The 12,868-nt window shown below is 34.6% G+C and overlaps 1 protein-coding gene across 2 annotated transcripts in view; it reads left to right on the plus strand.

The window, feature by feature from the left end:
- The window catches only part of SKIV2L2 (superkiller viralicidic activity 2-like 2 (S. cerevisiae)), a 131,066-nt gene that overhangs the window by 39,754 nt on the left and 78,444 nt on the right, over nt 1–12,868 (plus strand). For both annotated transcript variants that reach the window (XM_011939369.1, XM_011939370.1), the window contains 6 exons: nt 4,000–4,174; nt 5,687–5,777; nt 7,302–7,426; nt 8,489–8,587; nt 9,048–9,150; nt 10,917–11,048. In XM_011939369.1, the coding sequence (XP_011794759.1) occupies nt 4,000–4,174; nt 5,687–5,777; nt 7,302–7,426; nt 8,489–8,587; nt 9,048–9,150; nt 10,917–11,048 (725 nt within the window). The remainder of the gene's footprint in view (nt 1–3,999; nt 4,175–5,686; nt 5,778–7,301; nt 7,427–8,488; nt 8,588–9,047; nt 9,151–10,916; nt 11,049–12,868) is intronic.

Below are 12,868 nucleotides of genomic sequence, written 5' to 3' on the forward strand. Positions count from 1 at the left end.
GCCTATATATTGATATTTTATCCAGCAACCTCATTATGTTTAAGTTTTATTAACTTTTTCGTACATTCCATGTGACTTTCTATATAGATGGTAACATTGCCTGTGAAAAAAGACAGTTTTACTTCCTTTTCAATATGTGTGTCTTTTTTATTGCATTGGCAATATCTAGTACAATATTGGATAGTAGTGAGAGTGGACATCCTTGCCTTATTTCTGATATGAGGAAGAAAACGTTCAGTCTTTCAGCATTAATTATGATATTCGCTGTTTTTTGCTGGTTGCTCCTTATGAGAATGAAGTTGTTTCTTTCTGGTCTTAGTAGGGAATAAATGAAAGTAAACAAAAAATTGAGAATTTTTATCAAAATATGTTGTATTTTGTGAAATGAATTTTTCCATCTATTGAGGAAATCATGTGGTATTAGCTTTTTATTCTCTTAGAGTACTATATTAAATTTTCTGATTTTTAAACCAACCTTGTATTCCTAGAATAAATCTGGTTGTTTATGGCAGATGATCATTTGTGTATGTTGGCAATTTCAGTTTGCCAGTACGGTTGTCACTCATTATCCGAGGAGGATTGGTTCCCAGACCCCCTCATGTAGCAGAATCCACAGAAGCTCAAATTTCTGCAGTAGGCCCTGTGGAACCTTCAGATATGAATAGTTGTCTCTCTGTAGCCATGGGTTCCTCATCTTGCAAATACAGTAGTATATTTTCAGTCCTCAGAACCTGCATGTGTAGAGAGCTGACTGTTTTATTCTAGACTTCTGTGTCATCATGAGGATTAATGGTATGTCATTTTCTTATAAAGTCTTTGGCATTGGTGTTGGAATAATACTGATCTCTTAAAGTAAACTGGAAGCTGGAAGTGTTCCCTCCTGGTCTGTTTTCTGTAAGGCTTTGTGTATTTGGCATACTTCTTAAATGTTCGATAGAATTCACTAGTGAAGCCATTTAAGCCTAGGCATTTCTTTGTGGGAAGATTTTTAGTTCCTAATTTAATTTCCTGTTTTTTAAAGCCAACTTTGGTATACCGTGTCTATCCAGAAATTTCTTTTTTTCTTTTATGAGACAGGGTCTCAACCAGGTTGGAATGCAATGGCATGATTATGGCTCACTACAGCCTCAACTTCCCAGACTCAATTGATGCTCCCACCTCAGCCTCCTTAGTAGCTGGGAGTACAGACATGTGCTGCCACACCCAGCTAATTTTTTAATTTTATTTATTTATTTAATTTTGATTTTTTTTTTTTTTTTTTTTGTAGAGACAGGGTCTGTGTTGCCCAGACTGGTCTTGAACTTCTGGGGTCAAGCAGTCCTCCTGCCTCAGCCTTCCAAAGTGCTAGGATTACAGGTGCAAGCCACCACACCTGGCCAAGTATATATATTTTTTTTAAGAGATGGGATTTCGCCATGATGTCCAGGCTGCTCTTGAACACCTAGGCTCAGCAATCCCCCCCGTCTCTGCCTCCCAAAGTGCTGGGATTACAGCTGTGAGCCACTGTGCCTGGTGTAGAAATTTCTTGAAGTTTTAGATAATTCTTTATGTTTAATATTTCTATAAAACTATAAAATTTCCCTCTTAGTACTGCTTAAAGTACATCCTGTAAACTGATAATACTGTGTTTCATTTTCATTCCATTTTTTCATTTCTCTTGGTTCCCTCATATGTTGTTTACTTTTCAAACATGATTTTCCACATACTTAGCTGTTTATTTCTAATTTAATTTGTGCTTAGAGAAAATACTTCATGAAATTTCAGTAATTTAATTTAATGATTGATATGGTTGGATTTATATTTGTCTTTTGTTGTTGGTTTTGGGAGTCTTTTGGTATATTTCTCATGTTTTTTTAATCCTTATTTTTCCTCCTTTACTGCATTCTATTTTGTTTAACAAATATCTTTTAGTGTACCATTTTAATTTCTCTTTTGACTTTTTAGCTTTCTTTGAGTTATGTTTTTAGTGGTTATTTTGGGGCTTACAGTGTGCAGGTTTAACTAAATCACAATCACAATTTATGAAAAATACTGAAAACTTGCCGTAATATTTTCTTCTCATTTTTGTACTATTTAATACTCTCATATATTTCAACTACATATGCTGTAAATCTAGTAATATGGTATCTGTAATACAATATAATCATTGCTTTAAATTGTGTTTTCTAAAAATATTAAATGATAAAAGTTTTATATATGCCTGTATATACATAAATAGTCTTAATTGTTCTGTTTTATGGTTTTATTTCCTTTCAGTTTGAAGGGTTTTTAACAAATATGTCTTGCAGAGTAGTTTTATTTTGCTTTCATTTTTGAAGGACAGTGTCACTGGATATAGAGTTCCTGGTTGACAGATTTTTTTTTCCCTTCAACTCCAGATACGTCATTCTACTGATACTGTTTCATTCTACTCCATTGTTTCTGATGAGAAGTCAGCCTTAATTATGTTGTTCTCTTTTATGTGTTGAGTTTTTCTGTTGCAGTTTTTCAAAGACTCTCTTTAGCTTTGTCATTTAGCAGTTTAACTATGATGTTTCTAGGTATGGTTCTTTTTTGCTTTTTACTCCTGTGTTAATTGAGCTTCTTGGATCTCTAGAGTAATGTCTTTTAAACAAATGAAGTTTTTTGTTGTTACTTTTTTTTCCTACCTCTGTCTCATTTTGGAATTTCCTTTGGGATACTTGAGGATGTCTTGCAGATCTCTAAGTGTCTCTTATTTTTCTTCTATTTCTTTTTCTCTTCAGATTTGATAATTTATCTCAATTTATCTTCATGTTCATTGATAACAGTCATCACAGATCTGCTTAGGGGCCCATCTAGTGAATTTTTCCTTTTGATTGTTAATCTGTAGACTGACTTTCTTTCTTTTTGAGACAGTCTCACTCTATCCCCAGGGTGGAGTACAGTGACGTGATATTGGCTCACTGCAACCTCCACCTCCTGGATTCAAGCAATTCTTCTTCTTCAGCCTGCCAAGTAGCTGAGATTACAAATGTACACCACCACACCTGACTAATTTTTGTATTTTTAGTAGAGACAACATTTCCCCATGTTGGCCAGTCTGGTCTCGAACTCCTGGCCTCATGTGATCCACCCACCTCAGCCTCCATAAATGCTAGAATTACAGGTGTGAGCCACTGCACCCGGCCTAATCTGTGACTTTCCTTTTGATTATGTTGTTAATAGTTTTGGTTCCTTTTTGAGACAGTTTCTTGTGACTGCTTCTTTTTTCCTACATGCGGATCATACTTTCCTGTTTCTTTTTATACCTTGCAATTTTTTTCTTGAAAAGTTTAGATAATGTATGTAGCATTTCTGTTTCATGTATGTTTCTTAAAATTCATATTTGATGTTTAGACAACTTCCCGATTTTTAAAAATTTGCTTATTTCACTATTTTGGGGGATGGCTGGGATGAATGTTATTTTTATTTCCCCAAATACATTATAATAAGCCTATTCTGGGCAGGAGCTGAATCTTAAATAAGGAGGATCTACTATAATGTTAAGTTTAATGCTGATGTCATTGTCTATATTTAAAGAACAACAAACTGCTCTATTGTGTTCTGTTAATAGCTATGGAAAAAATTTTCCATAGTCAGAACCTACCATAATTTTCAGAGGACTGACTTGTTAACTGTTATGTGTGGGAAAAGAATACATATAGATTAACTTATTTGTGAAACTTGAGGAAACACTTCATTCTCCAGGGGCTATAAGCACTTTATCATCTGTGTATGTATGAACAGAGGCTCTGAACTTTTGTAGACCCATCTTAGAACCATAGGTATTTTCCTTGCAAGCAGAGTTAAAATGGTTTTAGATCACTCTATGTCATATTTATTATAATTATTAGTATAATAGATATGATGTAACTGTTCTTCAAAGTTCATTCAAGATAAGTAATTAGGGAAAATTTGGACACAATTTAAATATTAACAGAACTTTAAAGTAATCATTTAAAGGAAAAGTTTTATGATTATTTGTTTTCACATTTGTAGGTATGCCATTGCATTGGCCTTAAGGGAAAAGCAGCGTGTAATATTTACCAGCCCAATTAAGGCTCTGAGTAACCAAAAATACCGTGAAATGTATGAAGAATTTCAAGACGTTGGTTTGATGACTGGTGATGTTACTATTAATCCTACGGCATCTTGTCTCGTTATGACCACAGAGGTAATTCATATAGTGCCTCATCTGACTTCGTTTTTAATTAAATTAATGTGACTATTCAGTTAGAACATGTGACGTTTTATTGGTTGCTCTACTTAAGTAAAGTATAATACTTTATTTTCTGATTAGACTTAGCCAAAATGGATAAAATTTATCTTAAAATGTTCTGATATTAAATTTCTACATTACCATACTTTGTTATTTGTCTCATAGATACATTTTTTCTTCAAGTATTTTTAAAGTTTATTACTGTCAGTGACATGAAAATATTTTATTGGTTTTATATACATAGTTTTAAGGATTTGAATGTTTTATGTAAATGAAGTTTTATGAACTTCATAAAATGAAGTTTTATGTAAATAGCGACTCTTCATGTGACTTTGCCTTCTGTATCTCAGTGTTGATACAAGTAGACGAGTAACTGATATTTATTTATTTATTTATTTATTTATTTTTGAGATGGAGTCTCACTCTGTCACCCAGGCTAGAGTGCAGTGGCACGATCTCGGCTCACTGCAAGCTCCGCCTCCTGGGTTCACGCCATTCTCCTGCCTCAGCCTCCAGGCCCTCACCACCACACCCAGCTAATTTTTTGTATTTTCAGTAGAGACGGGATTTCACCATGTTAGCCAGGATGGTCTCAATCTCCTGACCTCAGGATCCACCTGCCTCGGCCTCCCAAAGTGCTGGGATTACAGGTGTGAGCCACTGCACCTGGCTGAGTAACTGATTTTCTAAAGAGTACAGTATTATGTTTACCTTCTTCCCATAATTGCAGTTAAGTTTTGCATATACTTATAATATCTTAAGTTTTGGACATGATTAGCTATCTTTACTAAGTATTTTTGTACATACTTTAATTATATCTTTGCATTTTCCAAGGACATGGTATAATGGTGAGCATAAATTAGCTTCTAGTTTGGAGAACCAGCCAAAAGCATTGCTCACTTTTCATTTTGTCGCCTCATGGAAGTTTATTTTTCATTTTCAAAACTTTCTTTCATCTGTGGAAGGTTTTCATTAACTCCAAAAATTAGGATAACAGTTGCCAGGAAGTATCCATGTTGCAAGAAAACAAGGCAGAAAAAAATGGGCAAACACTCAGGGATGATCCAGTGTTTTGAATAGAGGATAATTTAAGTTGTACTTATATTTTAGAAAGTGTGAATCTTGAGATGGTGCTATATATAGAAGGAAGTTGTGTCATATTCTAGACATATGAAGAGTAGGGGTGATAATTCTCTCTGTGGATTGTATCTGATTAGTAACTGTTTAGAAGCCATTTACTTTGTTTTTTATGAGAAAAGGAATATATAATATATAAATATACAACAATATAATATTACTTTTGTTAATATTTGTTAAATAGTAAGTTCTGTAACCCTTTAAAATTATTTTAGTATTTCCATTTAATAAAAAACATCCACAAGTCCTCGTTGGAAAAAACAACTTTTGTCTAACTATTAGCTGTTATGTCAGAATCCAACTAAATAAATTCTTCACTTTTTTCTTTAGATTTTGAGAAGTATGCTTTACAGAGGTTCTGAAGTTATGCGAGAAGTTGCTTGGGTTATATTTGATGAAATTCATTATATGAGAGATTCAGGTATATTCAGTGTTGAAATATATATCATGTGTTTCCCTTTAGAATGACATGAGGAATTTTGAGCAAGTTATTGTTAAATTTTGCTTCTAGTTTTTGTGTGACTCGGGTTCAATAAACTGTTGCTTCTTTATATTTATTTATGTATTTATTTTTGAAACAGAGTTTCACTATGTTGCCCTGGTTACTACACATCATGGTTCACTGCAGACTTGATCTCCCATCTCAATTCCCCAAGTAGCTGAAATGACAGGCGTGTACCACCATGCCTGGCTAATTTTTATTTGTTTTATTAGTAGAGATGGTGTCTCACAATGTTGAGCAGGCAGGTCTTGAACTCCTGGACTCAAGTGATCCTCCCACCTTGGCCTCCCAAAGTGCTGGGATTACAGGCGTGAACCACACCTGGCCTTGCTTCTTTAAATTGTGGACAACATGATACTATTTTTCCATTAAGATTTCATTCAAGTATAGCTCCTTAATAGTAACTTTTGCTGGGTGAGGAATGCAAATTCAAATAAAGCAAAATAAATTAAAAGCTGGCATGCTTCTAATAGAGAGCTCACCAATAGAACTAATGTTGTAGAATTTCTAAAACTTCTAGCTTGCAAAGTTAACTTTCCTGATTTTTATTTAGTTCAGTAACTATAAAATATGTGTTTATGGTTTAAAAAAAAGTGAGGGTTATGAAATAAAACTGAACAAAAATAAAAACTTACAAATGCCCCTTAGGCTGTTACACTCTCGTAATGAAAAAGTAAGTATGCTTGGAATTTTTAGGGTGCTGGCAGGGTTAGCATTAACAAACACATTGAAAAGTTAAATGTTTAATATGTACACACTTAAGATTTGGTTTTTATTTAAACTAGCTCACTAAATCAGCCTGTATTTATGGAGAAAGTAATAGAATTTAAGAAATCATTTACCCTTTGAATATTTCACACTTTCCAAATTTATAAAATTAAGCTCATAACAGAGTTGTTTTGGTTTTGGAATCAGAAATCCTTTGTTGATTTATTTTAGGAGGGAGACTGTCAAACTTTTTCCATTTTAATAAAAATGACTTACAGTTTTATCGTTCATCAAGTCTTTCTTTCATCTCCAGATGATCACAAGGATAATTTGGGTGAAGGATGCAATCTGGAATAGTAATAGTATCTTCTAAATTTGTTGCTACAGCTTTCTACAAGTCAGTAACCATTACTTTTCAATGCTGTGCAATAGAAATACTGTTCCGCTGCCTTGTCATTGAGGCTCTTATTAGGTTGTTCGGAAAGATTAACCCTGGAATTGCTCTTTGTAGGCTATTTCAGAGTACATTGTATTTATAGTGGTTTAGTCTACTAATTTTCTACTGGATAGATTAATGGTGAGAAATTGTTTTCAGTAAGGTTCTATGGCTTAAAATATTCTTGGGTAAAGTCTGCATTTCTAACTATAAAACTTCAGAGAATATAATTTTAGATGCTATCACAGAGTGACACTGTAGTCCAACTGTAGTCCAAAGTTTATATTTATTTTTTTCAGAACGTGGTGTAGTATGGGAAGAAACTATTATTTTGCTTCCTGATAACGTCCACTATGTCTTTCTTTCGGCTACTATTCCAAATGCCCGACAGTTTGCTGAATGGATTTGCCATTTACATAAACAGGTATTTTTCCTTCCTTTTTGATGTCTTCAATTTTCAAAATATTACAGATTAGCCTTGCTCTACTCTCCCTATGCTTTTTTCCTGATGTTGTCCAGAATAATAAAATTTTAATGGTAAACTACTTCTCAAATCAAGCAGCTTATCAAAATCAACTGACTAGCTTTTTAGAAATGTTGATTTCTGAGCCCCATCACAAACCCACTATATCTAAATCTCAGGGAATAGTGCCTTGGGAGCTCCTGTTTTCAAAATTTCCCAAGTTGATCTGATGATCTGCCAGGTTTAGAAACTACTGCATTTACTTAGATAGTTATCCATGAGTACACAGAATTTCCCCTAATGCTTTGGTGCCAGGAAAAGCTGGGCATCTCTTGAGCATTTGATTTGATTTTTGTCATGTAAACACAAACTTTTTACTGACTGTTTCTGTTTTGCCTTTCTAGTCTGACTTTAGCATCTGTATAGGCTTGTAACAGGCATTTGTTTACGTATACTGAATTTATTCTTGCTTTTATTTTTCTGCCCTTAATTTTCCTTTATACTGATACTCTCATGAATTTATCTGTTTATAAGCTCCCTGATCGTGTTTTTATGACATTCTCCCATATTGCTTCTGTAGGGTAGAAAAACCCAATGGATCTTGGGGAGAAGCTAGATCAACCTGCTGCTTTATACTAAGGTTTTGAAAAGCCTGGGTGGGGCAGAAAAGTTCCGTTTTAGCTCATGGATCCTTTGTATCACCCGTACTCCTCCTCTGTAGAAAAATAAGCATCTTTCCATAATTACAGCATTCCAGGGCTAGGTAATGGGTAATTGATGCTCAGGTCATGTATTTAGCCCTGGTTAGGGAATTGGTAAGTTGGGAAGATGGTAGTATAATTTCATAGACCTAATTTTTCTACATTTTTCTCTTGCCTTTTAGTGAGTTTTTTGAAGTATTTTCTCTTTGAAATGTTGAATTCATTACTTGATTTTCTTAAGAGCTTTTAGATTGGACTAAGATATGGTTTTATTTTGAAGAAATAAAATTCTGTATGTTTAATTACTTCTTTCTTTTTACAGCCTTGTCATGTAATTTACACAGATTATCGACCCACTCCATTGCAACACTACATTTTTCCAGCAGGGGGAGATGGCCTGCATCTTGTGGTTGATGAAAATGTAAGAGTAATTGTGCTTTTTAAATCTATAATGTCATGCTTTATTGTTAATATCTTGGTTTTTTTTTTAATTTGGAATTAGAGAAGAATGGCAGAGATACATTTCTGTGTCTTAGTTTTAATCAATCTTGATTTTTTTGTGTGTTTTTTTTTCAAACATTATATTTGAGACTTGTTTTTCTTATGCATGAATCAGATTTCCCTCCTTCCCAGTATTTAAAAATACCTAGAGAATAGGAGTTCTGGACATGTTTCAGATATCTTATGTTTTGCTTTTCTCCATTTTTTATTACTTCTTTTTCACCTTTTAATACCTCTTACCACAGATCATGTCTGGACTATTTTAGTGGCTTTCATTATTATACTAAATTATTTTATTTGAGGAAGCCTTATGTATTAAAAATGTTTGAATTATGGTTAAATATTAGTGAAGTTACACAGAAAAAATTTTGTGATGCCAGGGTGACTTCAGAGAAGATAATTTTAATACTGCAATGCAAGTGCTTCGAGATGCAGGTGATTTGGCCAAAGGAGACCAGAAAGGGCGGAAAGGAGGAACAAAAGGTAATTTGGAACTTTGCTTTGAGATAATTTTACATGTAAATTGTGTATTCAAATTACTCTGACATTTTTTGTCTTAGTTTTTTTTCTCAAGCTATGTAAAGGTCTAGATGATATATGATAAAATTGAATAAATATTTATCTTTTTTGTATGACATTAAGTATAATTTACATGCTATAGAATTCACTCATCTAAAGTATACAATTCAATAGTCTTCAGTATATTTACAGAGTTGTGCAGCCATCACCACTGTCTAGTTCCAAAATATTTTCATGATCCCAAAAAGAAACCCAGTACACATTAACAGTTATTCTCCCTTTTCCCCCAGCCTTTCCCTTCTCATCCCCCAGACTTAGCTAATCATTAGCCTGTTTTTGATCTCTGTGGCTTTCCCTTGTCTGTACATTTCATATGTTTGGAGCAACTGGCTTCTTTCTCTTCACATAATGTTTTCAAAGTTTGTTTATTTTATTTTATTTCATTTTATTTATTTTTTTGAGACAGAGTCTTGCTCTATCACCCAGGCTGGAGTACACTGGTGCTATCTTGGCTCACTGCAACCTCTGCCTCCTGAGTTCAAGTGATTCTCCTGCCTCAGCCTGCCAAGTAGCTGGGGATTATAGGCACCTGCCACCATGCACGAATAATTTTTGTATTTTTAGTAGAGACGGGGTTTCACCGTGTTGGCTAAGCAGGTCTTGAACTCCTGACCTGAAGCGATTTGCGCACGTTGGCCTCCCAAGTGATGGGATTACAGGTGTGAGCCACTGTGCCCGGGTGGTTTGTTCATTTTATGCTATATGTACTCATTCCTTTTCATGGTTAAATAACATTCCATTGTATGGATATACCACATTTTGTTTCTCCATTCATCATTGGATGGACTTTTGGGTTGTTTCTAGTTTTTGACTGTTAGGAATGCTGCTATAAACATTGATGCAATGTACTATTTAATACAAGTTTTTGTGTGAATAGGTGTTTTCTTCTGGATATATACCTAGGAGTGGAATTGCTGCACCATATGGAAAGTCTATGTTTAACCTTTTGAGAAACTGCCAAAGTATTTTCCAAAGTGACTATACCATTTTACATTTTCATCAGGAATGTATGAGGGTTCCATTTTCTCTATATCCTTTGTATTACCATACGCCTCCTCTGTATAAACAGAGGCATCTTTCTGTAATTACAGTATCCCTGCGCTAGGTAATGGGTAATTGAAACTCAGATTATGTATTTTGCCCTGATTTCCTATTTGGGAAGATAGTAGTATAATCTGATGGACCTAATTTTTTCACATATAATTTTTCCATGATACTTAGTGTTGTATGTCTGATTATAGTCATCCCATTAGATGTGAAGTGGTATCTTAATGTAGTTTCAGTTTACATTTCCCTGGTGGCTAATGATGTTGAACATTGTTGTTGTTGTTGAATTATGATAGTTCTTTACATATTCCGGATACTAGACCCTTATCAGATAGATGATTTGCAAATATTTCCCCCCATTCTGTTTGAGGTTGTCTTTTTACTCTATTGATGGTGTCCATGAAATCACAGAAGTTTTTCACTTTGATGAAGTCCAGTTCATGCATTTTTTTTCTTACGTTGTTTATGCTTTTGTTGTCATATCTAAGAATGCTTTGTCTAACCCAAGATCAGGAAGATTTATTACTATATTTTCTTTTAAAAGTTTTATAGTTTTAGCTTTTAAATTTAGATCTGTGATCTATTTTGAGTTAATTTTGGTGTGTTATTTACTCTTTTTGCAGGCCCATCAAATGTTTTCAAAATTGTGAAGATGATTATGGAAAGAAATTTCCAACCTGTGATTATTTTCAGTTTTAGTAAGAAAGATTGTGAAGCCTATGCACTTCAAATGACCAAATTAGATTTCAACACAGGTACTACATCATTTCAGTATCATTTTAATGTTATGTGAAAACAAGTGTAAAATATATTTCTAGTGATATTTTTATCTGTTATGTATTACTAGGATATGCCATTCACCTTACACTTACAGCAGTACTCAGCACATTTGTAAAAGCTTTAAAGAGCCTTGACTTACACTTTCTTTCCTTTCTTCTCCTTTTATTGAAAGATATGAGTACATTATTCTATTTAAAATTCGGAGAACCCTATAAAAATTATTAGAATCATGCCTTCTTACACTTTGTTATCATAAACTCCTCAGTTATTGTGGTTCTCTGTTTGACCACTTAAGGGTAGGTCTTGTAGCTTGGTTAGACCACCTTCTATATAGAAAATACTATGCTTCATTCTCACTGAAGTGTAAACCAGTAAGACCTGCCCTTTGCTTAACTATTTTGTAATTCTCAATCAAAGTGATATAACTTCTAGCAAATCGGTAAATTGTTTCTATACGTTAATTGCAAAAGTAATTCACTTAAAGTCACACAGTTAAGATAGTAGCACAACCTGGCTATCTTAGTCCATTTTGTGTTGCTGTGACAGAATAGCTGAGACTAGTCCGTTTTTACGCTGCTGATAAAGATGTACTCGAGACTGGGCAATTTACAAAGAAAATAGGTTTAATGGACTCACAGTTGCACGTGGCTGGGTATGCCTCACAATCATGGTAGAAGGCAAGGAGGAGCAAGTCATCTTACGTGGGTGGCAACAGGCAAAGTGAGGGAGCTTGTACAGGAAAACTCCCATTTTTTAAAACCATCAGATCTCATGAGACTTCGTCACTATCATGAGAACAGCATAGGAAAGACACACCCCCATGATTCAGTCATCTCCTATTGGGTCCCTCCCACAACACATGGGAACCATGGGAACTACAAGATGAGTTTTGGGTGGGGACACAGAGCCAAACCATATCACTAGGTAATTTATAAAGGCAGAAATTTATTTCTTATAGTTCAAGAGGCTGGAAATCCAATTTGAGGGACCCAGCACATCTAGTGAGGGCCTTTTTTGTCGTGGAATCCCATGGCTGAAGACAGTAGGGCAGGAGAGCATGCAAGAGAGAGCAAAAGGTGGGAGAAGGGGGCTGAACTCATCTTTTTATCAGGAACCCATACCAGTGATAACTAACCCACTCCTCTGATAAAGGCATTAATCCATTCATGAGGGCCCTGTCTCTTAAAGGCCCTACCTCTCAACACTGTTGTATTGTGGATTAAGGGGTCAGCACATTAACTTTAGGGGAACACATTCAAACCATACCACTGGCCAAGAATTGCAGTGTGCTGAATACCAACCTGATTATCTTTCAACTCTGCCTTTTACACGTGTAATCCAGTACAATGAAAAGTAAGTAATATCGTAAGGCATCCAAATTTTAATTTCAGTTGTATTGTTTTCTTTATCAAGACAGTTTTTTTTTTAATTCCTACTTTTCCATGAGTAAAAGTAACAAATGACAGATAGCCATCATAGCCTTCTAAAGCCAATAATAGTTTGTGTTTTTTTTAAAGACTGAATTGTTCTGCCCGTAAATGTTTTACCTACAAGTGCCAAATAAACTTAAAGTTGACAGGGTTGCATACTAATTAATTTAACAAATATTTATTTGGTTTAACAAATATTTATTCAGTACATATTATTTGGTAGACTCTGCACAAGAAGGCAGTGCAATGGTTAAGAAAGGGCATGGGCCTTGGAATTGTTCTCACAGTTAATAGTAGTGCTAATTATTAAAAACTACCGGCCGGGCGCGGTGGCTCAAGCCTGTAATCCCAGCACTTTGGGAGGC

This window comes from Colobus angolensis, unplaced genomic scaffold (genome assembly GCF_000951035.1).
Source record: "Colobus angolensis palliatus isolate OR3802 unplaced genomic scaffold, Cang.pa_1.0 Scaffold180, whole genome shotgun sequence".
Taxonomy (NCBI): domain Eukaryota; kingdom Metazoa; phylum Chordata; class Mammalia; order Primates; family Cercopithecidae; genus Colobus; species Colobus angolensis.